The sequence below is a fragment of the Sycon ciliatum genome, chromosome 9 (assembly GCF_964019385.1).
Source record: "Sycon ciliatum chromosome 9, ocSycCili1.1, whole genome shotgun sequence".
Lineage (NCBI taxonomy): Eukaryota > Metazoa > Porifera > Calcarea > Leucosolenida > Sycettidae > Sycon > Sycon ciliatum.
The window spans coordinates 18,183,116-18,210,774 of NC_088651.1; the positions used below are offsets into that span (position 1 = coordinate 18,183,116).

General features: G+C 47.6%; 2 protein-coding genes and 2 non-coding genes across 4 annotated transcripts in view; 2 read left to right on the forward strand and 2 right to left on the reverse strand.

Moving 5' to 3' along the window:
* Nucleotides 1-1,879: 1,879 nt before the first annotated feature.
* On the forward strand, nucleotides 1,880-13,887 carry LOC135824818 (uncharacterized). Its single transcript, XM_065337535.1, has 7 exons — nucleotides 1,880-2,909; nucleotides 9,817-9,959; nucleotides 10,444-10,564; nucleotides 11,073-11,192; nucleotides 11,825-11,932; nucleotides 12,545-12,688; nucleotides 12,965-13,887. The coding sequence occupies exons 1-7, from the start codon at nucleotides 2,756-2,758 to the stop codon at nucleotides 13,294-13,296; spliced, it is 1,122 nt and encodes a 373-aa protein (XP_065193607.1). The 5' UTR covers nucleotides 1,880-2,755; the 3' UTR covers nucleotides 13,297-13,887.
* A 1,343-nt stretch (nucleotides 13,888-15,230) lies between these two features.
* The window catches only part of LOC135825218 (uncharacterized), a 31,002-nt gene continuing 18,573 nt past the window's right edge, over nucleotides 15,231-27,659 (reverse strand). Inside the window, exons 18-28 of the mRNA XM_065337957.1 lie at nucleotides 27,477-27,651; nucleotides 26,763-26,959; nucleotides 25,781-25,954; nucleotides 24,761-25,038; nucleotides 23,662-23,790; nucleotides 22,610-22,663; nucleotides 22,080-22,190; nucleotides 19,040-19,155; nucleotides 18,631-18,743; nucleotides 17,640-17,725; nucleotides 15,231-16,334 (exon numbers count right to left, since the gene is read on the reverse strand). Of these exons, the coding sequence (XP_065194029.1) occupies nucleotides 16,126-16,334; nucleotides 17,640-17,725; nucleotides 18,631-18,743; nucleotides 19,040-19,155; nucleotides 22,080-22,190; nucleotides 22,610-22,663; nucleotides 23,662-23,790; nucleotides 24,761-25,038; nucleotides 25,781-25,954; nucleotides 26,763-26,959; nucleotides 27,477-27,651 (1,642 nt within the window). The 3' untranslated portion in view covers nucleotides 15,231-16,125. The remainder of the gene's footprint in view (nucleotides 16,335-17,639; nucleotides 17,726-18,630; nucleotides 18,744-19,039; nucleotides 19,156-22,079; nucleotides 22,191-22,609; nucleotides 22,664-23,661; nucleotides 23,791-24,760; nucleotides 25,039-25,780; nucleotides 25,955-26,762; nucleotides 26,960-27,476; nucleotides 27,652-27,659) is intronic.
* Trnaf-gaa (transfer RNA phenylalanine (anticodon GAA)) lies at nucleotides 17,774-17,846 on the reverse strand. The gene has a single exon. It is a non-coding gene; the product is annotated as a tRNA-Phe (tRNA).
* On the forward strand, nucleotides 21,020-21,092 carry Trnaf-gaa (transfer RNA phenylalanine (anticodon GAA)). The gene has a single exon. It is a non-coding gene; the product is annotated as a tRNA-Phe (tRNA).

A 27,659-nucleotide genomic window follows, 5' to 3' on the forward strand; every position in this document is an offset into this window, starting at 1 on the left:
AAATCTTCCAGATATCTGCTATTGTTCTCAACATATCGTTGGCTATCACCCCTCTCTCGCACTTTGCGTGCCAATTGGTCATGGACCACGAGTTGAGTGACATAAATAAATAAATATCACTTCTTTCTTCTAGCTTCCTTCTCCCTTAGTCCCTTAGTCCACGCGATTCTCTCATCCCTTATTGACGCCAGTCACCATCGTGAGAATAAAGAACAATGCCAAGAGCACAGCAGCAGGTTTAACCGTTATACACTGACAAGTGTGACAGCATCTTAGCTTGGCTCTGTTTGCTTTCGCTGAGCACATGGTGTCTGCAAGACGCGTACACCATTCAGAACTCTATTATTCTTTACAACATAGCATCCAGATTGCTGGGTTCAATTTGTAGAAAGTTTAAACACATCCACCAAGTTCAACTAAATCAATGTGCCCAGGTCGGAATGCTGCAAGAGCGCTCAAGCATCCTCGAAGTTAATACTTCCAGCAGCAGGGGAGTGTCGGTGAGCAAGCACTAGATTTGTGGCTCATCAGCGCATTCCATCTCTTACAATAATTATAATATCCTAAAGTCGCTTGCCTGAACTCTGGATACCGTGATCTTAAAGCGCTTGCAACTTAACCGTGCCCAGTCCCACTGTGTGGTGGTATTGTATTGTGCACCTACACACCAACATGTACAGTACTGTCATATACATGTATGTTGTATAATATTGTGATTCTGCTAGTGCTACCTACAGTGTGCATGACGTAGATATCTATCAAGTCATATCGGCGTGAAAGCACCGTTGTGGGAGCAAACATCATTCCTATTCTCCTACCTGGTTGCGTCAGTTTTGTTTTGGTTTTTTCTACAACCAGCTATCTCTTCACTAGCTAAGATAAGAGCTCAGTTTTCCGTTTCAATAACAGCATGATTTTACCTGGTCATCTCGCAATCATGGAACTCGAGTCGCAGTAAATCCTTGCCCCACCTTATTAGTATGTTTGGCGTGGAGTTTAACCTGACATTTCCCCAAACCCACCCTGAGACTACCAATTTCTCATGGTACCCTGTGGCACTGGAATGTTACGGGGGTGGGGAATCGGTTGGGATATTGCGGCACGTCCACAGCAATGCTTGACTATGTAACGTCGACCGGGCAAATGCACTACGCCCCGATTTCCACACGTCCAGCGCCCATCAACACACTCTTTGCCACATTCGTTTGTTGACGAAACACATTCTAGTTTTGCAGTGCAAATAACACGCGTGCCCATTTGTTACACCCGTTAGTACCGCTCCAAAATAGACGTGACCGCCCACGGGCTTGGAACAATTTCACGTTCCGTCAATTTAGTTTCTTTCATCGCCAGTTTATCCGCAGCCCAATCGGCACTGATGGCACATTCGCGCCCTGTGTATGACTGGGGCATTGTCGCAGTCTGCAAAGCTATGTAGAAGGTAGTGTACTGCTTGCATTTCCTTTAGTTTCAGGTGAGAATGCACAGCGATGAGCGTGATGATCGTTCACTATACTCAACGTTGAATATTAATAGTCGCCAGGTTTACCCTACCGCAGGACCGCTGCGACTGATCAGGCGCGATGGTATGGTTCACCATCGGCAGCATTACGGTTAGCCATGAGTACGACCCCAGTACAGTCCAATCTTGAACGAACGGCCAAATATCTTACCTGCTGGCTAGCTCACGTGATCTTTCATGGGTCACCTGTCCGTTCCAAGTCTAATTCAATCGAGTCCCCGAGCATGCTGGCGTGCATGCCCTGGGATGCATGGCGGACGGAGTGAGCGCCCAGGACGGAGCTAGCCAACGGCGAGAGGCGAGCAGTAAGGACTAGGGTGACGACAGAGGATTGCACCTCACTGCAAGCTCCTAGTACCAGCTCATTCGAACTAAGGTAGCGGGCAGGATGTAGCATCCAAGCAGGAGAACTGCCCTGACTACTGCACTGACTGGCATCGCCATGACCGCAGGATTCCTAGGCTGGTACCCGATATTGAGCCTATTGTTGATCCAGGCCAGGCTGCGCTGGGCAGGCGAGGTGAGAAACGAACTTGCGATAAAATGCCACAGATCACAAGATCATCCCATCACTTCACTCTGTTGCTTGCTCACGACACGGTCGAGTCAGACGACTACTACTAGGGAGATCCATTCAGTTCAGTCGATGACCAGAGTTCATACAGCTAACCATACGTATTCCTCATGAAATACACACTAGCGTCGTGTGTGAGTGTATGTGCAGTAGTCCAACTGTCTCCCCGTGCCTGATAGTTTGCCTTGGAGAGCATCGTCATTCTGATCAGCACTAGTCCACATCAGAGAACTGTCCGTATCATCTTCTATCCGCTTACCACAGGCAGTACATTGCTCGTGTCCGAGTCAGGAACATCTTTACCTCGTGGCAACGTCCGCAGCGCTGTTCCTCCTCCGGCCTGTCGTGTCTGGTTCGGACGTGTACTCAGTACTCAGCTCTGAAGCCGATTGTCTGGTTTCGTGCACGGCTCACACGAGAAACGCCTGCAACCAGTGCAGACGACTAGGCACGGTCAGTGCTTGAAGAGTGAGCAGTCTCAGCTGAAGTGGTTCGCGTCAGCTTGCCAATCCTCGCCTCTCACGCTTGTGCCAAGAAAACCCCATCATCTGGCTCTCTGTGATATAGAACAAGCAATCACGGATCATCCCAGTCTGACCAAACACACGTCTATCCAAAGAACACCCGTTGCAGTTGCCAGATTTCAGAATTCGGCAGCCATGACTTCTAACTGTATTCCGATGATGGTGTGTCAATCTGCACTGTTACTGTGGATGGTACAACTTGCTGCGGGGGCATCGTCCTTCCTCTCCGCTTATCGTGGTTTCAGCTTGTTTCTGGACGACGCGGATGTCAGAAATGCCCTTCATGGAGGTAAGCATTCGCGTTTCCCAGAATGGACTTGGTCAGTTATCAATTTAAGAGGAAAGGATTTTTAGGGAATGGCTGTATAGACAAGTGACTCTAACTTACATGACCATGTGCATGGATTATTGTCTCCTGCACAACTTCGAGATCCCCCCCCCCCCTCCCCACGCGGCACCGTTCTTCATAATAATTATAGACTTGTATGTTGTCGACTCTCCATGCCAAACGAACCGGTTGGCATTTTGTCTGCACCCACCTTGGTACATACAGTGTACACTGAGATCCTAGAGGAACTGTACTTTACAAAGAGTTTAAAAGAACTAAACTGATAGCTTTAGAAACACGAGCACTAGTGTCCGTTTTCAACAGCCTTCTATTGGCAAACACCGCCCTGGATAGAAGGGAACTACGACTTGTGCACCACATTATACATAAAATAGATTTGCACTGGCGTCAGGTCGTGGGACGCCAAGATAGAATATCAAGATGTCCAGGGCGCGACTGCTAATACGATAGCTGTACAATGCACGACCTGAGTCGCGTGTTATCTGCGAAATCGGAGATGATGGACTCGCCTACGCTAGATAAGTACGATTAAAGAGTGTTTGTCTTTTCTTTGACTTTGAGGTCAGGTCGCTCCATGATAATGAGGTCGAGAGCATTTATGGCTTCCCAAAGGGACATCCAGCCGGCACTGCGCCACCATGCAAGATTTGGAAAGGAGGGAGGGGAAATTGGTGATGAATTACATACATGTACGTTTGGTGAAATCCTGACAGAGTTTCTCCAATCAGAAAGCAGCAGCTTACACACTAACGTCTAAACACAGGGCTGCGTGATCCCTCATCAGTCCATGCCAAGAACCCCATGCTGTGAACATTAACGACCTTGCTGGTGTTGGTCTAACAACGCCGACCCAGTAATTGCCTATTGATCTCAAGGACTAACCTGGCACAGCAGGACATCGAGACCAAAATGCACAGGCCTATGTGGGCTACGGACGGTACGCGGCCCAGCCAGGGCTGCTGTCGGGGTCGGAGCTAGCACACAAACACACGCGCGTTGCCAGTCCAATCGGAGCTTAGCTGCGCGAGTGGAACGTGTCGCAAAGTGAACAGGCTCGTCCACACGAAGTATTCGTGTATGTTTCCAGTTGAGCAGCTGTACTCTGCTATGGTAAAGATGTGTTTGTGTTTTGTGAAGTGCATGGCAGAGGAGTTTTTACCCAAACTGCCTCGGCAGGATTGGAGTACGTAGAGTACGTTCAAATGATCTAAACCCACTGATGACTGGGGCCTGCCCAGCGTTCCGAAATGGAATTACAATACAACACAAGCTTTGGAATTCTGCCGTTGGACAACAACTAATTACTTTTCATTCTGATGTCAAATGGGCATTTGCGATCAGGGCAAGTTAGTTGATTATTGGGACCACCTCAAACTTTTACCGGCAGGATTCATTCACGTTTCGGGGTATGACAATTTCGTGTGGGGCCTACGCCTATTCCATACCGTCAGGCTGAGTTCGCCGATCAACCAGTAATAACTGTTGATTTGTCGTTGCTCTGCACAACTGACGGACACACGACACGGTGTCACGGTGTTTCGCTCGTAGTCGAGTCGTACATCGTGGACTCTTGGCGTGGCATGACCTGTTCGTGGCTCTCTCGGGGGCCTGTCAGCGAAAACGTCAAACCTCCACTAGAGATGAAGCATTCACGTGACACGCGAAATTCCGCAGCTTCTGTGCAATCGAGGCTCGCACGATGAGCGCGATCGCCTAGCCCCGGCTCAGCTCAGCCAGCGACGGAAATAACCCGCGCAGATACAGTCCAATTCTCTAAACTGATACTTGAGCACGACAGTTCATCAGCTTTGGGGCATACTAGGAATATTTATACATGTAATGCTCTTCTGCTTGGTAAAGTGAGAAGTCTACATCACTATGATTGTATGCAGGCGAAAATAGTATGAATTATGTTATGCTACATAGTACTATGTATGCTCAATTTGTAAATAATGATATTAATACTATAATAAACCGTTTCTACCTAGACTCGTCCTGTGCGGGAAATTTCCAGTCGTTCGGTAGTCAGTTTATGACATTCTTACGTTGGAATAAACAATGTCCATGTCGAACACCGAAGAGAGCACGCTACAAGGACACGTGTCATCGTCCTTATCATTGCCTCGTCGTACCTGATCAATGTGATGCTAGCCAGGTACACTACTGTCTCCAGTGTGAGTGTGCGCGGGAGAATAACAAAGCGACGCCACAGCTGAGCATAGCACCACACTGCGTTGAAGCTGTCGACAAAAAGACCGTCATTATGTACCTGATGTACCTGATCAGGTTTGCAAAGACGCTCGAAAGAAAGATCATTCCGGCTCGTACCCAGTTCTTCCTCCTGGACGTGACCATTGGCTTTATAACTACTTCAAGTAACGAATTACTTTGATATCGAAATGATCCTCCAACTACATGTATGGTGCTGCTCAATGAAATCCAGTCAGGTCACTCAAGTATGCGCCTTGCACCATTTCGCGGGTGTATGCCTGCGCAACGCCCGGCTCTTGCTGGAGAGTCGCGACTGGATTCCATTATGTAAGTAATTAGTTCTCGTAACTAGCTCCCCGAACGTGATGAAGATTTCATCATGAATAGGATTCACCATACGACATTACGAAAAGGTTGAATGGCTCTGTGGATTCTCGGAGACAGTGAAACCAGATAGGGAAGCGGAGTGAGAGCCGATGGAGACATGTAGGGACCCACGCTGTCTCACTTCTAAACTTCTGAAGTAGGGAATAAGGCACAATTGCCACGGGGAGAGATACATGCAGTGTATTGTGATGAATCGAAATATTTATGCGTGTCCTCAATGCACGTACAATGCAGATCATGTTCTAGTGTCATTGTACTTTATAAGTTAGTTAGGTGTACCCCCGCTGTCGCCCTTTGTTTTCCTCTGCACACTGTCCGCTCTATTAGGTACAGCACGACGACGCATCCATGTCGGCAGCTAAACATTCCAGTCCCAAATTAGTTTGACATACTAAGTCAGACATACGTGACTTGGAACAATGACTGTCGTTCAAACTACGCAAAATACGGACGATCGTGAGGGACATGCTACGTTCACTGCTCAGGCAAAACACGACGATACAGATGTCTGACAGGAGAACCCGCACCCTCGGCCCCCTCCCAATCCAAAACAGTACGCACAGAGCATTGCATGAAGGATAACAAATGGCTGAAGCTGCACGCTGGTTTGCACCTGTCAGTGTTCTTTTGTTTATAAACACAACTGATATTACTTGGAGTGGCAGCGACCATGACGGGACAGGTAACATCGATACGAACGTACTGTGTCTCATTCTCCGCGGGGGAACCTCCGAGACCATCGGAACGTGTCCTATTGAATTCTTCCCGACAGTTACTGATGATAAGCTCGCGAGGAAAGGTGACATGTCCATCCAGATAAGTCGTCACAAAACGGGAGATAGGAATTATTTCGTGACTCTACTCAGCGCGTGAGTCTGGATTGCATTTTGAGAACTTCTTCAGGTCTTACATGTATACACCCTTTGGCTGTTGACTTGGGAGTCACGTGGCGACTTTACCCGAAAATATGCGCTTGGTCATCATTGAAGGTTTGAATTATGTATTCTCACTATGGCACCATCGCCACTAAGAGAAGGTGGCAGCGTTACTGACAATTAGGCTATTCCGTTGAGAGCACACATGCAAAATCTTTGTAGGTTTGCTGTGTCGTACGTGGGAATGTGTGACTTGCCCCATTACTATTGGCATTAGAGAAGCAAGCTTGAGATTTGCCTTCGAAAGAGCACTGGAAAGTACAATCATGAAAGAGTACTGCTGCTGAATCTGCGTAGTGAGCGGCTCTCTCTCTCTCTCTCTCTCTCTCTCTCTCTCTCTCTCTCTTCTCTCTCTCTCTCTCTCTCTCTCTCTCGCTCTCTCTCTCTCTCTCTCGCTCTCTCTCTCTCTCTCTCTCTCTCTCTCTCTCTCTCTCTCCTTCCCTCTCTCTCCCTCTCTCTGTCTCCCTCTCTCTCCTCTCTCTGTCTCCCTCTCTCTCCTCTCTCTCTCTCTCTCTCTCTCTCTCTCTCTCTCTCTCTCTCTCTCTCTCTCTCTCTCTCTCTCTCTCTCTCTCTCCTTCCCTCTCTCTCCCTCTCTCTGTCTCTGTCTCTCTGTCTGTCTCCCTCTCTCTCCTCTCTCTCTCTCTCTCTCTCTCTCTCTCTCTCTCTCTCTCTCTCTCTCTCTCTCTCTCTCTCTCTCTCTCTCTCTCTCTCTCTCTCTCTCTCTCTCTCTCTCTCTCTCTCTCTCTCTCTCTCTCTCTGTCTCTCTCTGTCTCTCTGTCTCTCTCTCTCTCTGTCTCTGTCTCTGTCTCTCTCTCTCTCTCTCTCTCTCTCTCTCTCTCTCTCTCTCTCTCTCTCTCTCTCTCTCTCTCTCTCTCTCTCTCTCTCTCTCTCTCTCTCTCTCCCCTCTCCCTCTTCCTCCCTCGCAAACGAAAGATCCTGACTTAAGAGGACAATAATGGCGCTCATGGAAATCCTCCATTTGGATACCTACAATGTACAATCACAATGTAGTTGGTAGTTGGTAGCTAATTGAATGGAAATGGTGTGACGTGTACCTAGTAGTAGCGATGGACATCTGTTCATCTCCTTGATTACGTACGACCAGCCAGAATAAACATCACCGCCCACTGAGATTAAAAGAGACCGCCTGGAGGCCTTACAAAATTCACTCCACACAATCATTTCTCTGTTGTATCCGTGCTTGTGCGAGCCAAATATAATACCTATCGTGTGATGAAGACTGCCCATCGCCAACGGATCGAGTGCTCGTGCACTCAAATACATGTACATCGCTGTGAACTGTGCCCGGTTTGAGGAGCCCTAATTGATTGATCTAAGTGGGACCCTCCCAAATCCTGAGTGGACGTGGACCCGATATCGTGACACGCACTACTGTACAAGAGTGATCTCGAGCTCTCAATGTTTCTCTAGTTCCAGCTAGGCACTAGCAATGCGGACACCATTACTAATGGCATTAGTCGGGGAGTATCGGTATAATATACCTCAAGTACTAGCAGTATGGTAAAAATTGTAAATGTACGTGCAAGTGAAGAGAAGCGATCCACACGACCTGTGCCATGCTTACCATTCGATTCAGGCTTTCATCATGTATGTGGAGCCTGTACCTGGTCCCAATACGCTCAAGGCCTGGAGAACTAACTAACTACTTGATGGATGATCGACGAAGATGTGCTAAGCACGAACAGAGTGCTAGTGTTGTGGCTAGACATGTACATCTATAACTAGTAGGTCAGACCCTCGTCTAACTTACGGTATGATCATGATGATCGCTGTCGCTGAGCTCGGTCTCTGTTCGTGCTTTATGACATTATGTTGTCGTTTCAACAGTACACGGGCACACCACCCGTAGCCCTGCACAACGCCTCTTCAAGCTCTTGTCCACTTCATTACAGTGTAAATCTCGAAGAGGCTCAAAGTCCTTAGCCCTTGCAGTGCCAATAAGCTAGCATGGCAATTTGTTTGTTCTATGCGCCGCTGCGCAACGTTGGGGTCCTCAGACACGTGTCGCCCAGAAGGCCCGAGTTGTAATCGTTGGGAGTTTGCTGTATGCCAGATCACGCCAACACACACTCCACTGTGGCGAAGAGTCTTCGTAACTGTCAGTGGACCATGATGGGTGTGGGTGTGTGTGTGTGTGTGGCCGCTTATCCCTTTCCTCACACTACCAACTAAGTTACTGGAATGTCGAAGAACCAGCGCAGCGCCCGTCTGGCGATGTCTCGCCTCGCCTAGATCCGAGTCGCCAGACCTTCTTGTTCTCCTGAACATCCGTCTGCTGTTTGTGTTCATCTACCTGTGGGGTAATGCCCGAGTCAACGAGTTTCATCGAACTGCATGACTGGTGCAGATCATTGATGTATGTGCCTGAAGGTGTACCTATTGACCATCTACTAGTACTCGCGAGAAGCCAGGTTGGTGTTTGGGGGGCTCGCTGGTGCCTTGTTCCCTTCACCATTGCACTGGTGACAGGGCAAACTCTGCGGGAGTGCGAGTCAGAATGGTCCGATAATTCCAGGCTCCTGATATCAACGCGGAGCACGCTTTCCGTGTTGTCCTCCGCGGCCGGGGACTGTGTGTGTGTGGTCGAACTGTTCCGTTCGGCCATTCAATCTGTCGTGCACTGCTCGCAGCATTCTGCATCCAGAATTCTGACAATTGGCGGGTGGCGACTGCAGCACCTTTCCGTTTGTCAGGCTTTCCCTGGTCAACCGACCTAGAACACTACATGACTATTGTATCATGTTCGCAAAGTCGAGTCGAAGATGTAATACATGTGCAATGATTACATTACAATGTACTAATTGAGAAGTTTGCCTTTATTTGAAAACAAACTGAGGTTTCGGAAATTGGGTAATGCAATGTACATGTACTTGTGCTTGCGCACGAATATTGCAATTTCCATTTTTATAGTTACATGTACAATGGACTGATACAAGGCGAACGACGTGCATTGTACATTTTAGACACCCATAACAGTTACCTTTACTTTAGTCTACTAAGTAAATAGTTAGGTTTTCGAATGGGCGACATGGATTTTCATCATGTCTACAGCAAGGATATGTACATGTTTATGGGTGAACAGCTGTTAGACTGCATTCAGTTCATAGACCAGAATACATACCACAAAGATGTTGAAACGCCACAATCCTGTAGACTACTGCTAGTCACATGACACTAACAAAAATTATTTCACTCACCCCTTTCTGTTGATTTCTTGCTTATTTTTCGCGGAAAATTAATTGTTGGCACTTGGCTCATTGTTTGCGATTACTTGTACATGTACGTACTTGCAGGTCAGATATCAAACGAGCTGAGCATTTTCGAGAACGGCTTTGAGAATCGCTGGCTGACATCCATCCTGTCCACTCCGCACGTGAAGCTACCGCCGTCCAAGAGCTCACTGGCATTTACATGGGAGAATAGCGGAAAGTATTCGGTACGTGAACATGTTTGTTGTATACTTTATTTATAGTGGAAATCAAAACAGGCCTGCAAAAAGGACCCACTGTAACATCAGAGCCTTGTACATTCTTAAATTATATGCCCATCGCCTTTTCAAGAATCGTGTGATGCGATGACTCATTTTAAATTAGAACCTACATAACCATGTATACAACAATTATTAAAATGAAAAAATGAATGTCCAGAACGTTTTCTCGTGACTGTAATCAGTGGAACATCGTCACATTGTAAGAATCACTAAAACAACCAAGTACTCGTATAATTATATATATAGCTAGAATACTGTCACACAATTATAATGAATAGCGTGGGAATGTATATACATGTAGCAGCTCGTGGTTACACACAGAGTCGTTTTCACCAGCAGTGTGAGCTTATGCCGTTAGCTTTTGCAGGGAATGCGACGTGTGTTCTTTTGCCTGAAGAGAATGATTTCTGGTTGTGTGGTACACGTACAGTTGCATTACCAGATCTCTGCAAGGTATCGCAATGCAGTGCAGTCCAGTCTGGAGAATGCCAGTCCGCAGCGCCACATCTCTATACCCTCGTCTGGACTGCTCTTACCGGAGAGCCGTCAATGTAAGCAGACGAACATGAAGTCTCTTTCGCCGATATCCCCCATAGTACTTATGATAGTGTTCATTGTCAATGTAGCGGATATTTTAAAAATGCAATACTACATTTTGCCCCATATCAGACAGATCTCCGTAAGTCATAGAGAGAACCGAGGGGTGTCTCCCAACCCTAAATTCTGAACTGCATCTTCTCGTCTTCTCTTACTTGTATAACCCTGCGTGTATGATGTTTATATGCACGCACTTTACACATTCGCACCCATGTAATAGGGCTTGCTGCTTGTGTGACTCTGCGAATGGAAATAAATAAATAAACAAAATGAGCTGAGCCAAAGGAGGCTAAAAGCAATTCAGACACAAAGGTCGGCAGGGAAAATTCAACAGCGCGGCTGTGACTTAGGAAAAAATGGATGAAGAACTCTCTTATACTAGTCAGTGCACTGAATGCAATCTGCGGTTTGCTTCCTAGTCCGACCAACTAACCCGTTCATGGTATTGTTTGTTGTACGCAGCGTTTCACGCTGAATTTGACTGCATTCCGGATACTGTTGGGATTAGCATACTGGAGGTTCGGTTTGACGTTGGTCAGATGCTGACCACATCGCTATTCTTTCTGCGCAATTGTACTGAAGGTGAGTTTGTGTGTGTGCATGTGTGTGTGCATGTGTGTGTGTGTGCGTGTGTGTGTGTGTGTGTGTGTGTGTGTGTGTGTGTGTGTGTGTGTGTGTGTGTATGTGCACGCTATCATCGCAGTAGCGATGGGTGTCCAATGTGTATGTGTGTGTTTGTGTGTGTGTGTGTGTGTGTGTGTGAGGGGGGGGGGGGTGGGGGCGCTTGCATGCGTGCGTGTGTGTGTGTGTGCAAGAAACATTTGGTCAGCATCCTCAACGGCCTTGCATTCATTGCCACTGTACTTTGTCACTTGGCTACACTCTTTACTATAAATGGAGACATACAGAGCTCTCACTAATTATTTGAAAATTACACATTGTAGTTTCACTAGTTTGAAGTAGGTGAAGAAGAGGTTGGGACGACTGAAGAAGGTGAAGAAGAGGTTGGTACGACTGAAGGAGGTGGATTAAATATAATTTGAATTTTTTGAGAAGGACGTGTGGCATCAGCAGACAAGGACTGGTTCCTGGAACATTCCCTATAGGCTAGCAATGGGTTACCAAAAGCCTTTTCGTTTAGTCGAACCACCAGCAGAGGTTCGCACTCTGATGTGAAGTGTTTTTGTTGTCCTTCATCCCCGGTCCGTTCACAGAATACGCCCGCAGACACACGGTGACACCAAACATCTCCTCCAACAGCTACGACGACAGCTCTCTGGACTCCGTATCACAGGACACGCCATCACGCCGTAACAGCTCCGGTAAGCACACTCCACCAGCACAGCTCATGCAACGCCTACACACCCAATGTTGTACTTTTGTTTTTGATTTCGTTTTGTTTCTCCGCCTTTATTATTATTCCACACTCAAGATGACATAGTGCCAATAAACATGTGATGCGGGCGATTTTAACCAGCCATGGCTTTCCGTAGGTGAGCTCTGGTGAAGAAAAAGAAAAAAGAAAAACAAGGTAGCCCCTGTGTCTACTGTTTGCAGAATGTCTCTATTCTTTGCTTCAAGACGGGACATATCCGAGAGTGCACAATTGCTAGCATCATCAACATCATCATCATCATCATCACAAAAATTGCATCCTCTTTTCACGTGCACTTTACCGGCATGTGAAGATTTCATGCAGCCTACCTAGTAGGTTTGCTTGGGGGAAACTCCCCGATCTCTTTTGGATTTCTTAAAGCAATGTGTCAAAGTTCTGATCATTGTTCCCTCTGCTGTCACTCGTGTGTGTGTGTGTGTGTGTGTGTGTGTGTGTGTGTGTGTCCATGCATATGCGTATAATATGTGTGTATGCGCGCATGTGCATGTGTATGTCTGGATATGTGTCCAATGCGGTGTTCGTTGTTCTGACCCTACAGATCCGGCTTGCCTTCTAGCACGCCGCTACTGTGGCTTCACTGCACCCAGTGACTGCCCTCAGGAAAGGGTCTGCAAGAGGGTGTGTCGCATGCCCAGGAAGCGCAACGGAGAGCGCCTCGGTCGGATATGCAATTCCTCCGCAGGTGAGAGAAAAAGTGCAATGTGTGTGCATGCGTGAATCTTGCCATATGTGTGTATGTATGAATCCTGTCATGTGTGTGTATGTGGGAATCCTGCAATGTGTGTGTGTATGTGGGAATCCTGCAATGTGTGTGTATGTGTGAATGCTGAAACTATATCCCTCAATGCTCCCATCGATATAATATGTATACAACTTCTTCCTTGCTTGGTAGCGATGTTGCATTTCGATCAGATTTGACGTGTGGTCTGCTCTGTGCTTTTTCCAACCTCCTGTCCAGTGGTGACAGCACAGCTGGTGGTGCGGCGCTCACGGCGAGAGGGTCGATGTGGCACGGTGATGCACTTTGCCACACGCTACGCACAGAGCTACAGCAAGAGCCGCAACAGCTCATACATCGGCTTCTCGTCGTTCTCCGCTGACACGTTCCGCGTGGTCGTGCCGGAGGAGATCGCTCGCTGCCGCTGCTTCGGCGAGTTGACAGCGGGCACGCAGTACATCATCACCGGTCGCTGGAACACGATGAAGTCGCGGCTGCACCTGGACGCTGACAGCCTGGTCGTGCGGCTGAGACGGAAACTGCGCGCCTACCTCATACGCACAGAGTGCTGACCAGGTGCGGCAGGCGAATGATTTCGATGAAATTTTACGGATGCAACACCGGGGCGTATCCATTCATGGTCATTATGTGCATGCTGAACCTAGGTGGAAATTGTTAGGGGGTGCACGTGTCCCCCGTGCCCCATTTGGGTTACGCACCTGCAGCATACCGCCAGTCCAACACAGCACACCCTCATTCACGACTTATCCAGGCTACTTATCACGTACATAACACCACCATGGACACGGAGTACTAACTTAGCAATCAAGTCGTAACTTTATGATTTAATCCACGCTTTGAGATTCTACTCTGCGACTATTCCGAAATTGTGATGGCATCGTCAACCATGGCTGATCTTATAATATATACTTCACACCAACCGTTTGAGCCTTCTTCACACTCACAGACCTCCCGTCGTCTCATTCGCTACGAGACTTTGAGATGACGAAAACTTGATCTACGCATGAAGCAACGCTCCCAATGTCATTCGCCAGCAACCACTTTCCTGCTTCTTTCACAGTGGAAACTGGAAGCCTTGATATCTAGCATTCTTTTTTAACCATTGTGTGAATATTGTAGCGAACTCCAATGACAGTTTGCCTCCCGCAGGCACTACACCGTGTGCCAATTCTCAGTATTATTTCAAATGTACCGGTAATTGTCTTGGCTGTGGTTGTGGGCCGGGGGTGAGGTGAAAGCGGAGTGTGTCTGTCAGTGTGGTGTGTGCAGCACGGAGTTCTTCAGCTCACGTAATCGCTGTCACCTTGTTGCCACGTTGTTCACCACTGCACAATGTGTTTACCAAGGCACTTGCCATTCAGTACTACTGTAATGTTTAGCGTTTTCTGAATCGGGATTGATCCGCCATGAATAATCAGAGCGGTCCGAGTTCCAGAGATCAAGAAAGAAGACGAACAGTGCTGTGCTGTACATGCAAAATTTCGATGTTGACTTGCCACTTCAGCGACACTGTTTCAGCGCAAACCGATGCATTTCAGCGCCAGCACTTCAGCGCCTGATTTCACAGCGCCATGACTATCAGCGCCGTTAAGTACAGCGCGACATGCACAGCGAGATAAAGTACAGTGCGAAGTCAGGTGCTAGGCGATGCCCATGACGTGCATAGTACTAGTTTGTATTATCAATAAATTGGCGCTGACATACATGGCGCTGAGATCTGTGGCGCTGAGAGAGGTCACGCTGACATATTCGGCACCGAAATATTTGGCGCTGACATATTTTGCGCTTATCTACTGGCGCTGAAGTATGCGGCGCTGAAATATTTCGCGCTGTAAAACTCGGCGCTTACGTCCACGGCGCTGAAACGGTCGCGCTCACCTGGTTGGCGCTCAACGTTAGGGCGCCGAAATTGCAAAATGGTATGGAATCATATCGATTGGCACGGCAAAACTTTGGCGAGAACACTCCTTTCGCTATAATCGCTAAACATCACCGGCGCTAAATATAGGCGTTTTACAGTATCGTGCCATAGAAATTGGCTCCCCTGTCTGAATTCATCATTTTTTTTTATTGAGAATCTAGCCGTGTGGTTAGACGAGAAGGCAGAAATGCCTGCGTGTCTGGTGGAGTAAACATATTAATTTTGGTTTTCGGTTGGAGGACAGCAAACTAACGTACGCAGTACAGAAGCGATGTACAATGTACAGCACTCCTCAATGAAATCCAGTCGTGTACGAGCCGGGTGTTGAGCAGCCCTGGACCTGCTAATATTGGGCTGCGGAACGATTCAAGAGTACGCGTACTTGAGTGACTCGACTGGATTTCATTGAGTAGTGCTGTAATGCCGACGAGGCCTTTCATACCATTACTCTTCAAGTAGAAGAAGTGAAATAGAAACAAGCAAATCTCCTTCACAGAACTCACCCACGTTGCATGCACCGCGCCGGCCGTCAAACTCAGTGGACACCAAAGCATACTATGCCAGTGAGCTGAGGGTAGGAAAGGTCATCATTGCTTCTGCAAAATGCGCACTTAGTTATTTATAGAGCTCGCGGGTCAACATAGCCAGACTAGAAGAAGTGCATGGAAAGCTTCAAATGGAACTGGAAATGGCGAAAATATGTTTGGTGAGGTACCGGAATAAATCTCAACAATTAGATATTTTCACGATATGCAAGTCCGTCACAAGAAACCATGCAGGCTCTTAGAAAATTAATGGTATACGTTTGCATAGCAGGTTATCATGGAAATTATATTCTGCTTATACACGGTTTCTGTAACACCAGGAAGTGGAGAAAAGCAGCTGGAGTTGCTGAAGTAATCGCATGGATTCAGATGCGTGTGAAAGACCCACGGTAAATTGCTAGGGATGTGATAATCAAAATATTCTTCAGCTTGAGAATTGAGAACGGAAGAAGAATCGGTAAATGGTGTCAACTGATTTTTTACTTACTTGCGAAAGAAACTATGAGCAATTTCGTTTTTCCATCAGGCATCACAATTCATTTTGAAGCCGGGGGGGGGGGGGGGTGGGCACTAATTTGGCAATGCAGTAGGTAGGTTTAGTTTACTGGTGAAAGAATGTAGACCCATCCAGTGGACCGACTCATGATAGGTCTCGAACTGGTCTTCGCTGATCAAAACTGGGCACTCAATCAGAGTCAGATCTGGTGCATGTGCTGATGTAGGAATTGGCTGACAATGGACAAATAATGTATTCAGTGCTCACTTTGCCGGAATACACACTCACGTACAACGACACACGCATACATACACACGCACACTTGCAGGCGCACGCGCACACACGCTCACTCACTCACACACACACACACACACACACACACACACAAACACACACACATTCGTACTTCGGGGAGGCTTCATGGAGGCGACGATTCACGGCTTCCAGTTCCATTGGTGAGCGCATCACTCTGCAGCCAATCACTGACATCGTCGTGACCTAGCGGTTGTGTATGAAGCTGCTCATCTTGAGCAATCCACAGGGCTTCGTTTTGTCGACGTGTCACAAGCTCTTTCAATTCACTGATCAGTGGTTTGAAATCACTCTGGCGATCAAAGACCAAGGTATCTGTGGCATACACACATGGACCAAACCACCCACGCACACCCACACACAATAACCCAAGTAATTCACCATGGCTGCGCAATTACACACGGTATTTCCCCGATTTTCAGTCGCACTTGATTGTAAGTCGCACCCCCATTTTCATGTTTCAGCCAATTTTGCGTCAATACGTTCACATAAGTAGGGTACCAGACTCCATTGTATTGTAAGTCGCACTCCTTTCTATGCCCTTGAAGTCTAGTGGCAAACTATGCGCCTTGTATTTAGGGAAATACGGGACACACAAAAAAGAGTTCATGAGACCCAGAGTGTGCAGCTCTGATGGGTTGCTGTCACGGCAAAATTCAGTGAAAGCACTACATCACTTCAATGATGTAGTGCATACAAGCTTGATTCAAGCCGCAGGTCTCTTTCTGCACAACTGCAGCTCAGTTGTACGCACTACGCCACTTCCCACCTCAGATCTGCACCAGATTCAGGGGTGTCGCACACGATACCGTCACTATGGTAATGACCGTACCACTCTTTGCCTCTGGTGCCCCGTGAATCAATAAAAATAATGCTTTGATTTGGGCTCTAGATTTCGAAACTTTCCGAAGGAGCCACCCCAACCCAACCCCACAAGCAAAATGTACTTCAGGTGGCTGACCGTACCACCCTGAAATACCTTCTAACGCCCCTGAGTCTGATATGATGTAATCCCGGAATTTCGCCGTGACAGATACCCATGCAGAAGAGGTCACAAGCTGCACGCTCTAGGTCTGATGTCCTGTCGCCGACATTGACATCCGTTGAGAAGTCAAGCGGTCACGGGGTATTGACCTTGCAGCCGCAGGCATTGCTGGTCCATGGTTACAGTGTGTACTAGGTTTTTCATTTGACCCGACGAGACCACACGACGCTTGCAGAAAAACCTAATACCTAAAAAAAATATTACTACTATTTGACGGACCTATTGAAGATGGCAACAAGGAGTTATTTTTTAAATGTGTACGTGAACTGCAGTGCGTGCACGCCCTAAAAGCAATAAGGGTACCGGCCCCGGTCATCCCATCGGATTTCAATATCCACGACAGTAATCATGACACTACGAAGTCTTTCTCGTCTTTTTTTCACAACATAACCACTAACCATCATAGTGCAAACGCCAGTAAGAGATAGCGGGGAGGCACATAACGAAGGCAGTTGACGCAGCGGGGACGGGGCAGAAGCGGCTGAACCGACCAAGGGCTTCGGTGACAGTTATCAACACAGCTCCAGTGCGCCAAACAAAAAAAAGGGTAAATGAAAATAAAATAAATCACTTACCAGTAATACTCATGTGCTGTGCTGCCAACGCATTTCCCTGCTGTAGAATCTGACCAGCCTTGCCTTCTTCCACACCTAGGCAAAAGCTAAAGAAAAAAAAGAGAAGCCAAATTAATAAAAAAAAGAAAAAGAACTGCCGAAACCCGGGATTGAACCAGGGACCTTCAGATCTTCAGTCTGACGCTCTCCCAACTGAGCTATTTCGGCTGCTGAAGTATTCCATGTACGAAATTGTCTTGAGGATACGATATTTGGATCTTTTAAAAATGCTGGTAGTAGTAGTAGCAGTGGCAAGTTTTCATTGTTCTATTTTTTTTTTTTTTTTTTTCTACAAAATCCACATATCTCCAGACACTGGGGTGAATGATGGAGTGTGGTGGTGGGGCCCATTAAGCTCCGCCGACCAGAGGTCTCGGCTTCATAGCTCCATGGACGCAAAAAAAAAAAAAAAAAAAAATAGAACAATGAAAACTTGCCACTGCTACTACTACTACCAGCATAAGGTAACAAATAACCGGCCTTCCTTCTTCTTTTTTTTTTACAGAGAACCGTAGACACATTTTGGGCTGACTCAGCATTCTGTCAGTGCATGTCAACACAAAATTGTGAAAGGAATCGATGGGGAACTAGGGTCGTCCAGAAATGCTCAACAAACCTGCCACAGCTGCGTGATTATGCACTGTGGTGTTCCTGGCAACAGGAACAGGCTATTCTGAATTCCCATCGTCATGGATACGGCCTAGCATAATTACTGTACATACATGTAACGGCTTGGATGAAGTTTACGACATTATCAGATTTCAAATGCTACCTCTCCCCCCACCCCATCCCCCCTCCCCCTCTCAAGAAAAAAGAACAAGGCTAAAAGCATATGCATCGGCATTATCAGATTTCCAGGTGCTATCCCCCCCTCCCCCCCCCCCTCCCCCCTCCCCCCCCCCCTCCCCCCCCCCATACATGTATGCTATATGTTGAAGACAAGCACTCTTACCACATGTGACTGATGTTGTTGACAACGATGCGCACGACTATGGGATGCAGACAGTGACTCTGCAGGATGCTGACTACGTTGGTACTGACATTGGCAAATACGCTGTGTTTTTGCTGAGAACACGAAACCAGAATGGGAGAAGAGATACAACACAATCTCAATTAACTCATAGTACCATTGTTGAGTTAATCTACATATATAACCCCTCCCACCCCACCCCCTCCCCCCCCCCAAAACAGTCGAGAGAGAGAGAGAGAGAGAGTGAGGGAGTGAGAGAGAGAGGGGGGGGGGGAGGTTATGAGCAAGTGTCCGTGTTGGATTTTGCCAAAAAATTCCAAAAATGAACTAAGATTCAAAAATACAGTGAATCAAACTAATGAGTAGCAAACAAAGACACACAGGCACTGACCTTCTTGGAAAGGTCGTGTATGCTCTGAATTGCTACGATACGCGTCTGTCCGTCAGCATCGGTGAACTCCATTCGGCTGCTGCCTCGGCGAAGTTGATTCAACGCCGCTTCTTGACCTGCGGGGGACAAAACGTTCCAAAGGACATATGAACACGAATGTTAAAGGAAGAAAAACTACTTTGTCGAGGCTCAATGTCTGCAAAATCCTCTTCCACCCTCTCAACTAGTTTTTAAAGAATTATGTTCACACAGAATATCCCCGTCAGGCGAAATTACTGGTCAGTCGGCGACACGTATTTTTCACAAAATTTTGCGTTTCACCTGCTGGGAGAGTATGCGTGTACTCGAGTCTCATCCTGAGCACGTTTTTTTCTTCTTTTTTTCAGCTCCAGTATAGCTGTATTTTTCATTGCAAAGCCGTCCTCGATTGTTGTGTTCGTTGTTCAAACGAAGTGGACATTCAATCAGGAAGGCAGAGGACATAGGAGCCTGATTGGAGTTTCTCGTGGCATAGGACGGCCACACAGAGACACTTTGGGATTTTCTGAATATAAAATACCGTACGCACGATGCTGAGATCAATTTGTGCGATATCAAATTGTTTGTGATCTACCACATCGAGCAGAACGGGATCCAAACACAAGCTTACCGACGGTTAGGCTGCCGACCTGACTGGACAAATGATCCCTGGCTTCACCAGACGCCAGAAGTCGGACACCATGTCCTTTGCCGCGACGTCCATCTCCAAAAAGAAATACATCTTCGTCGTGAAAAGGCTTGAAATACTCAATATTCAACCAAGATTCGCGGACTCGCGCTTTCTCGGATCGATTAATTTCCTGTTGGAACAGTTGCAGGGCAGCTTCCAGCCACTGTTTCAACAGGCGATGGCTCCAAAGCATGCCTGGAACAAGCCATATCGAGGTTGCAAGACACCCCTCTCAGCACAAAATTTGAAGAAATTCGAAATTTCAATGGTGGAAGATATACTATGAAGAGAATTTCAAAAGGTATGTTTCGCGGAGCGATCGCTCAACCTACGTCATTCAAACTTTGCAGGATGGTTCAGACGTACATGCTAGGCATGGAACCACAGGCGATGATGCCATAGCTGACACCCAGAGTAACACACACAGCAGATTCGTGTGCACAGATACTAAATTATTGGATGTCGTCATCTTCTTCCCGCTGATCTCGAATGTACTATGACGTGCTATTTCGCCTGACGCATAACGTTCCAATGTACCCATGCACAGTGTTGCTTTCGATATATTTTGCAGGGGCGTTAGACACGGTATGGTCACTACGGTATTGACCGTACCAATTTTTGCCCCAGGTACCCCGTGAATCAATAAAATACACTGATCTGGGATCTAAATTTCCAAAATTTCGGCTCAGCCCCGCGAGTAAATTGTACATTAGATGGCTGACTGTACCACGCTATAATACCTTCCGATGCCCCTTTAATTAATTAACGTTAGGGTTTTCTGGTCGCAGAGGCATTGCTGCGTTGGAGTAGAAACCGTATGTGGCATGTGGACAGTGGCCAAAAACCGAGCCAAAAAACGAGAAAAGACGAATAATGGGGAGTAGGAGATACATGTGGGTGCGGGCGCAGTTCATTGCACGTAAAGTGGTTGACGTATGCATCAACGCATTGGTTAACACAGTACACGCTACCTGCTGCCAGCGCGGGTCTCGAACTCGGGACCTTGTGATTCGCAGGCAAGCCCACAGCCACTCGGCCAAAGCCCTGGATGTGCACGTGCCTGGCTGAACAGCACAGGTTCTTTCTTGTCGCCCCTACTCTCCCCATTGTTGTGTTATCCTGCTACTTCTCTTCTCTCTTCTTACAAGTAGGTTGTGTCTTTTCAGTAAAAATAATTAAAAATGAATAAACAGGTTCGAACTGTAGATTTTACTTGCTGTGCACTTTCAGTGGTTCAGTCAAGGCCTCTCCATACCCACAACACTTCAGCAGCCGAAATAGCTCAGTTGGGAGAGCGTCAGACTGAAGATCTGAAGGTCCCTGGTTCAATCCCGGGTTTCGGCATTTCTTTTTTCTCTTTTTTTTTTTGCATATGAAGAAGATACAGCGATATTGTACTTCAATGATGAAGGAGTGCGAGAGTATTTGTGATGCTTTAGGTGTGTAGCTACTGTCGCATTTTTTCTTTTCTTTTTAAATTCCTGAGGGTAAATTTCACAGTCCATAATTTACGGCAAGCAATACAAAAGAGACAGTGATACGTGATAGAGCAATTCCTCGTTTACGTCATGCTGACATCAATATAATCATGGTAAAAGCTGATGTCACGAATCCTATTGACGGAGGGCAACAGACGTATCTTGGATTGCAGGTTTCATGGCTCTGGTGACATTTTGTAGGCAGGGAATTCTGCCGTCCAGGGCCCATATACTGAGTTGCACCCCATCTTGCGTCCGAATTGTTAGTGATCACCGGATCATACTCAGACTGCTGGGGGAAAAGACGTCTTTGAAACCCTATTAGTAGTATGTGTCGGGCGGGTTCTGGAGTAGGTACATGCTCCAGTCCAAAAAAATGGCTCCAGAACCCGCCCGACACATACTACTCCTACCAATGCACTCACTCCCAGGCCAAAAAAGCATCACAGTTCGCGTAAAACTCGGCTGCAAGCCGAGTTTTACGCATCCGTAGAGACGCCTCAACCCCCAAGGATAAATGTGCAGGTGTAGATGGTGGGAGATGAGTAGATCAGACCCACCACCAACGTGGTGGTCAAAGACCGAAAATCCAATTCGCTGCATCCATTCTTCCCTCGTGTCAGGCCACGGGTTCCAAGTAACTGTGCCCTGGCCGAACTTGTACTGGAATCAACAGACCGAAATCTGCTTCTAGGCTAAGTACTGGGCAGTGAAATTCAAACTCATAAAGTCATGTGTTATTACGTTCAGTGGGAACGGAAAATCCCGACAGATCACCAGTAACTGATCAGTGTGACATGCGGCCCAGTACACTTTGCCCACCGAACTATAGGCACTGGGTGTGTGCTCTTACTGGTCATCGCTGTACAGTTGACAAAGCAAGAGCTGTGTGGGTCGTGCAGCAGCTGATGCATCAGTCGGTCGGCCATCGCACCCACGATGATGACTGGGCGAGCATACAGCACTGAAAACACGTGTACACAAAAACACACATGTACACACGCACGCACGCACACACGCACGCACGCACACACACGCACACACACACACACACACACACACACACACACACACACACACACACACATACACACACACACACACACACACACACACACACACACACACACACACACAAACACACTTCTGATTTGTATGCCCAGTCTTTCACTTGAATGCAAGGCGTTCCTAGCGAAGGACTTACTTTCTGAGAACTGTGATATCTGCTGCAACCTTGGCCAATCACAGCACGGACAGGCAACCCCTGGCCAATCAGAATTCAGACAGCCAACCCCTGACCAATCAGAGTACATACAGCCAACCCCTGACCAATCACAGCACGGACAACCAACCCCTGCTACTACCATACTGAACATCACTTACATCTGCAGCGTTCCACAACTTCATACACAGGTGGTGATATCGTCTCCATGGTTACTGAACAGTGGAGAAACACACAGAAAAAGTTTGAAGACGAGAGAGGCAATAGAGAGACAACATGTTGTTCATGATATTGGTACATGTATCGTATTTTTCAGAGTCACATAAAAAGAAAACTTGTAATTCACGCAAAAAAAAGTCGGTAGGCTTTATGCTACAATGGCCGAATGAACAGTGAGATACAGTGTACTGTACAAGCAGAAATATTCGTCTGGAATTTAATTTCGTCTTTTTCGTCCAAGGAGCTTTGGGACTAAATTAAATGTAGGACGAATATCGATTTGTCCAGCTTTTCTATACACTCTTATGATCCATGGACGAAATTTTCAACCGGACGAACTCCTTTTCTTTGGAGTTGGACGAAATTATTGACCGACGAAATTTTCTGCCTCTACAGTAGATGTCCATATTTCATGACTAGAACAATCTGGACGCGGCTCATACTCCGGAGATTACAGTTGTTCCTCTAGTGGCTTGCAGAAGTGATTCGAACAGTACGATATGCTTGAATCAGAACTCCAAACAAAGATATCAGTTTACGGTGCTTTTCACTAACTACTACAAACATGAGCAAGGCAGTGTGGATGGGACACACAACGTTAAGTTATCGCACACTCACCCTAGTCAAAGGTGAGGTGAATAAAATAAAAATAATACAGGTGGCATGTCTCCCAAATAATGGGTTCCATGCATCTGTTCATCGTGAAATAGATTGCAGCAGGAAGAAGAGCGCATATAGGAACCCAAAATGATGTGCATGAAAAGAAGCACCGTAGTTCCCCAGTTATGAGTTGCACTTGATTATAAGTCAGTCTCTCCTTTGCCCTTGGAGTTTAGTGTAAAAAGGTGCGTCTTACACTCGGGGAAATATGGTATGTCACTGGATGGGCGATGTGATCAGAGATTGGAGTGGGAAGATTTCATTTACATGCTGTATAGGCCACAGTGCTCAATCATCGTCCTACCTTCAGCAAGAACTTTCAGCTATAGCTCACCTGGGCTGTGTAGGTGTTTGGGTCCGGGCTGTGCCGGCGACGGTGGATCCTCTTGCGACTGACTTGGACGCAGTGTTTGCCACAGCTCGCGTTTGATGCGCTGCATCCACGACTGAGAGCTCACCGGCACTGGACAGGAATTCAACAAATTGCAGAGAAATCATTTCAGAGTGCCGTTCGGAAATGTGATGTCTTGAAACAAGAGGTTGCCACATGGCGCCATGTGTTGGACAGCTCTTGCCGGAAAGAGGTGAAAGTCGAAAACGGCCCTGCACCTCTCCCCCCCCCCCCCCCCCTCTCACTTTCCCATCAGATAACTGAATTCGTGTTATCCAGGATGGATGTCTTTTGGACCGTTTACCCTCCACCTTCCCAGTTGAGCGTCATCAGCAGGCTAGGGTTTCACCAAGCACAACACACCAATGTGTACGTCGGTGACTCTACTGTGCATAGAATGTAGAGAAAGAATACTAAGAACGGCCTAGGCTAGAAGGATGACCCTCAGTTCGACGGCACCCTGCAAATACCGTAGCATTGCCACGCATGAACAAGGGAGCAAACGCATTTTTTTAAGAGGATACTTTACAGGTCGGCCGAAAGCAGGCTATGATTGATCCGGCCATACCAAAACCTTTCATACAGTTTGTGATCATAGTGGTTACATAAAGATAACTTCTTCACCAGGAAACTTATTATTATTATTATTATTATTACTCCTCCCAGTGGCTAAAGATGAATCAGTGCCAATATAGATGAGGAGGGGGAGGGGGCGTTTGCCAGCCATGGCGTAGAGAGAAAGTATAAGAAGTGTGGTGGTGCACCAATACCATGGTAAATAACTTGCGTTGCTAGTTGCCAACAGGCTGGTGGTTCGGTGATGACCTACCCAACCAGACCGGTTCCGTCGCGTCTGTTTTAGAAAACGAAAATGTTTCGTATCATGGGTGAGTAGGTCGAGGAGAGTTACGTTTAAAAAAACAATGTTGATATGTGAGACATCAATGTATTCTAGCTGTCATTTCAGTCTACTTCAGTACTTTTCGTTCAGGGGCGGGGGATGTCGTAGCTTTTTTTCTTCTTTTTGTGAATAACTGCTTACCAGTTGCTGTTTCACCCTTGGCAGAGAGCAGCGTCATCGGCACGTGTGACTTGCGCCTGTCCTCGGCTATGGGGCTAACACTGCCGCCACCGCCACCGCCACCTCCACCCTGTACAGCCTGGACTTTCTCCAAGCCGCCGTCGGCGCTGCTCATGGGTACAGATGCCGACCGGGGGCGATTGTTACCCGTACCGAGCAGGCTGACCGGCGACTGCGAGTCGGAGTGCATCTTACGCATTGGCGAGCCCAGGGTAGGAGCCTTGGTAGCCATGTGGACGCTGTCGGTACGGATTACACACAGCAGCATACAATACTTTTTTTGATGAGAGATGCACCCAGTGTGCAAAGAGTGCTGAAAATACCATGTATGCAGAGCGTAGAGCAGTCAAACACTGGACAGCAGAACGGCAAGACTTTCTTTACAAAATTGGGTCAGGCGAAGCACTTGTGCACTGCCCTACAGGGATAAAGGGGCTGGGAGAAAACGGGACGGGGTAACATTTACATTGACCAGACAGGAGAGAAGGAAACGCAGGGAAACAACGGGCACTACAGACGAAGGGGTTTGCAGAGCTCATCGACCACTGGTCTCCATTCAAGCGCACGACCCTATGCAAGACACGTCATACTCTGCCTTATACAGACAGGGCCGAGAAGCAAATGCCCAAAGACCAAGAACACTAATAGTATCCGGACGACATTATACCTACCGTATTTTTCGGAGTATAGTGCGCACCTTTGTATAACGCGCACCCCCAATCTTCATTGGGGGTGCGCACTTCAATCTTCATTGAAGTACATGCATTTCATATTCGGAGCATAGTGCGCACCTGCGATTTAGGGCCTAAAATAGCACATCTAAAGTGCGCACTATACTCCGAAAAATACGGTACTAGCTCAAACTGGTGGATACCAAAAGCATCCCGTCGATATACGAACACGAATGCTGAGCATGCTATACACAATTATATACATCAAACCCTGCTGATCTAAGGTATTACACCAGGTACGGTTACGTACACTGATGCACTGGGAATGCAGCCGGTGTCCAGCACCTGGCCAGTCTCACTGATACGATGTGCCCGCCACTGACCCTCCTTGTTCTGATACATCGTGTCCACAACATGGTACAGCGCACCGGTCTCTAGTCGCAGCTCTCCCTCCACATACTGCCTGTCTACCGCACGGGTTATCCTGCAGGAAAGGGATTACATCATCATTACAGCGATATGACATCATCATCATCACAGCAAGATTACATCGTCATCACAGCGAGATTACAGCATGGGTGTGACGCAGTACAGGGAGGCTACGTCATCATCACGGTGAGATTCCATCGCCATGCCAGAGAGGTTACACCAGCAATCCAGCATTGCAGCAAGGGTGTGCCAGCAAGGGTGTGCCAGCAAGGGTGTGCCAGCAAGGGTGAGCCAGCAGTACTGCGAGGCCTTGTCAACATTGCACTCATGCTCGACTCTGTCAGCTATGGGAAGGTCATGGCGATTTCCATACTATCCCCAGGCCACCACCACGGCCACCACCAAAGAGATATGATCTGGAAATGTCAGTGGGCGGACGACGCATAATCACCTACATAGTGCTGGTAGAGTTGATGACGCCAACTTGAAAACAAATTCATCACAAAAATAGATCTGAAATTTATCAACTGTCTAGATCTGAAATTTATCAACTGTCTACTTCAGGATTCGCACCGGTATTGACATACCCTAAAACACTAGCAGTATGAGTACATCACTACGACCGTGCACAGGTAAGAATGAAAGTCCCTCAATGGAACCACCACATACCCACCAGACACGTATCCCCCATGGAGCACGGTGGGGGGGGGGGGGGACACGTGCACCCCCTAAGAATTTTGACCTGGGTTCCGCATGCACATAATGACCATAATGAATGACATGCACCAGCCATCCTACACATATGACGCCGTGCCCCCCCCCCCTCCCCTTGAAAGGGGGATCAGCTACGCCCCTGCTCTCACCTTAGAAAGAAAGCATCTCGCACGCCATCCGGCAAGTTCTTGTACGCGGTCTGTGCGTCACGAACGCTGATCGAGAAACAACGCTCCTCCTCGTTATGACTGTCCTCTTGGAAGCACAGAGTGCATGCCATACGGATCAACTTCCAGGCAGTGGCTGCCATCTCGTATGTAGCGTTGCCGAGGTCACAGTTGCCAAGCTACAGCACATGAATTGAAATAGTGAGTCTGCTCAGTACTTTCTATTATCAATACTGCTTCCCAACGGAAATCTTTCAAACCTGGTTATGATGTACTGACTGGAAGTTGAACCTAATACATTCGTAATCGCCACACCAATACTACCTCTCACCAACACATATACGCGCACGCACACGCAATCGTGCGCACGCACATGCAATCGTGCGCACGCGTGCACACACACACACACACACACACACACACATATACACACACACACACACACACACACACATACACTTACTCACACGGGGGCTCACACACAAACGCACGCACACGCACGCACACACACACACACACGCGCGCGCGCGCACACACACACACACTTGTACACCTAGGTGCACTCCCCACACACAAGCATGCACACACACACACGCACACACACACACGCATGCACAAACGCATACAAACGCACACACACACACACCTCGTCCCCCCCCCCCCCCCTGAATCACACAGAACGGAGTAGGACCTCACCCGCAGAAGCTGATCGCCCGGCTTGAGGTTCAACTGCTTAGCGTTGGGAAGTGCAGTCATATCATTACGTATATCCTCGATATACACACCGTTACCACGGCCACCAGCAAGCTGTATATTGAGAGGTCGGATGCGCTCCAGCGGGATACTAACTATTCGGTGGCCTGGTATCATACTGGAGAA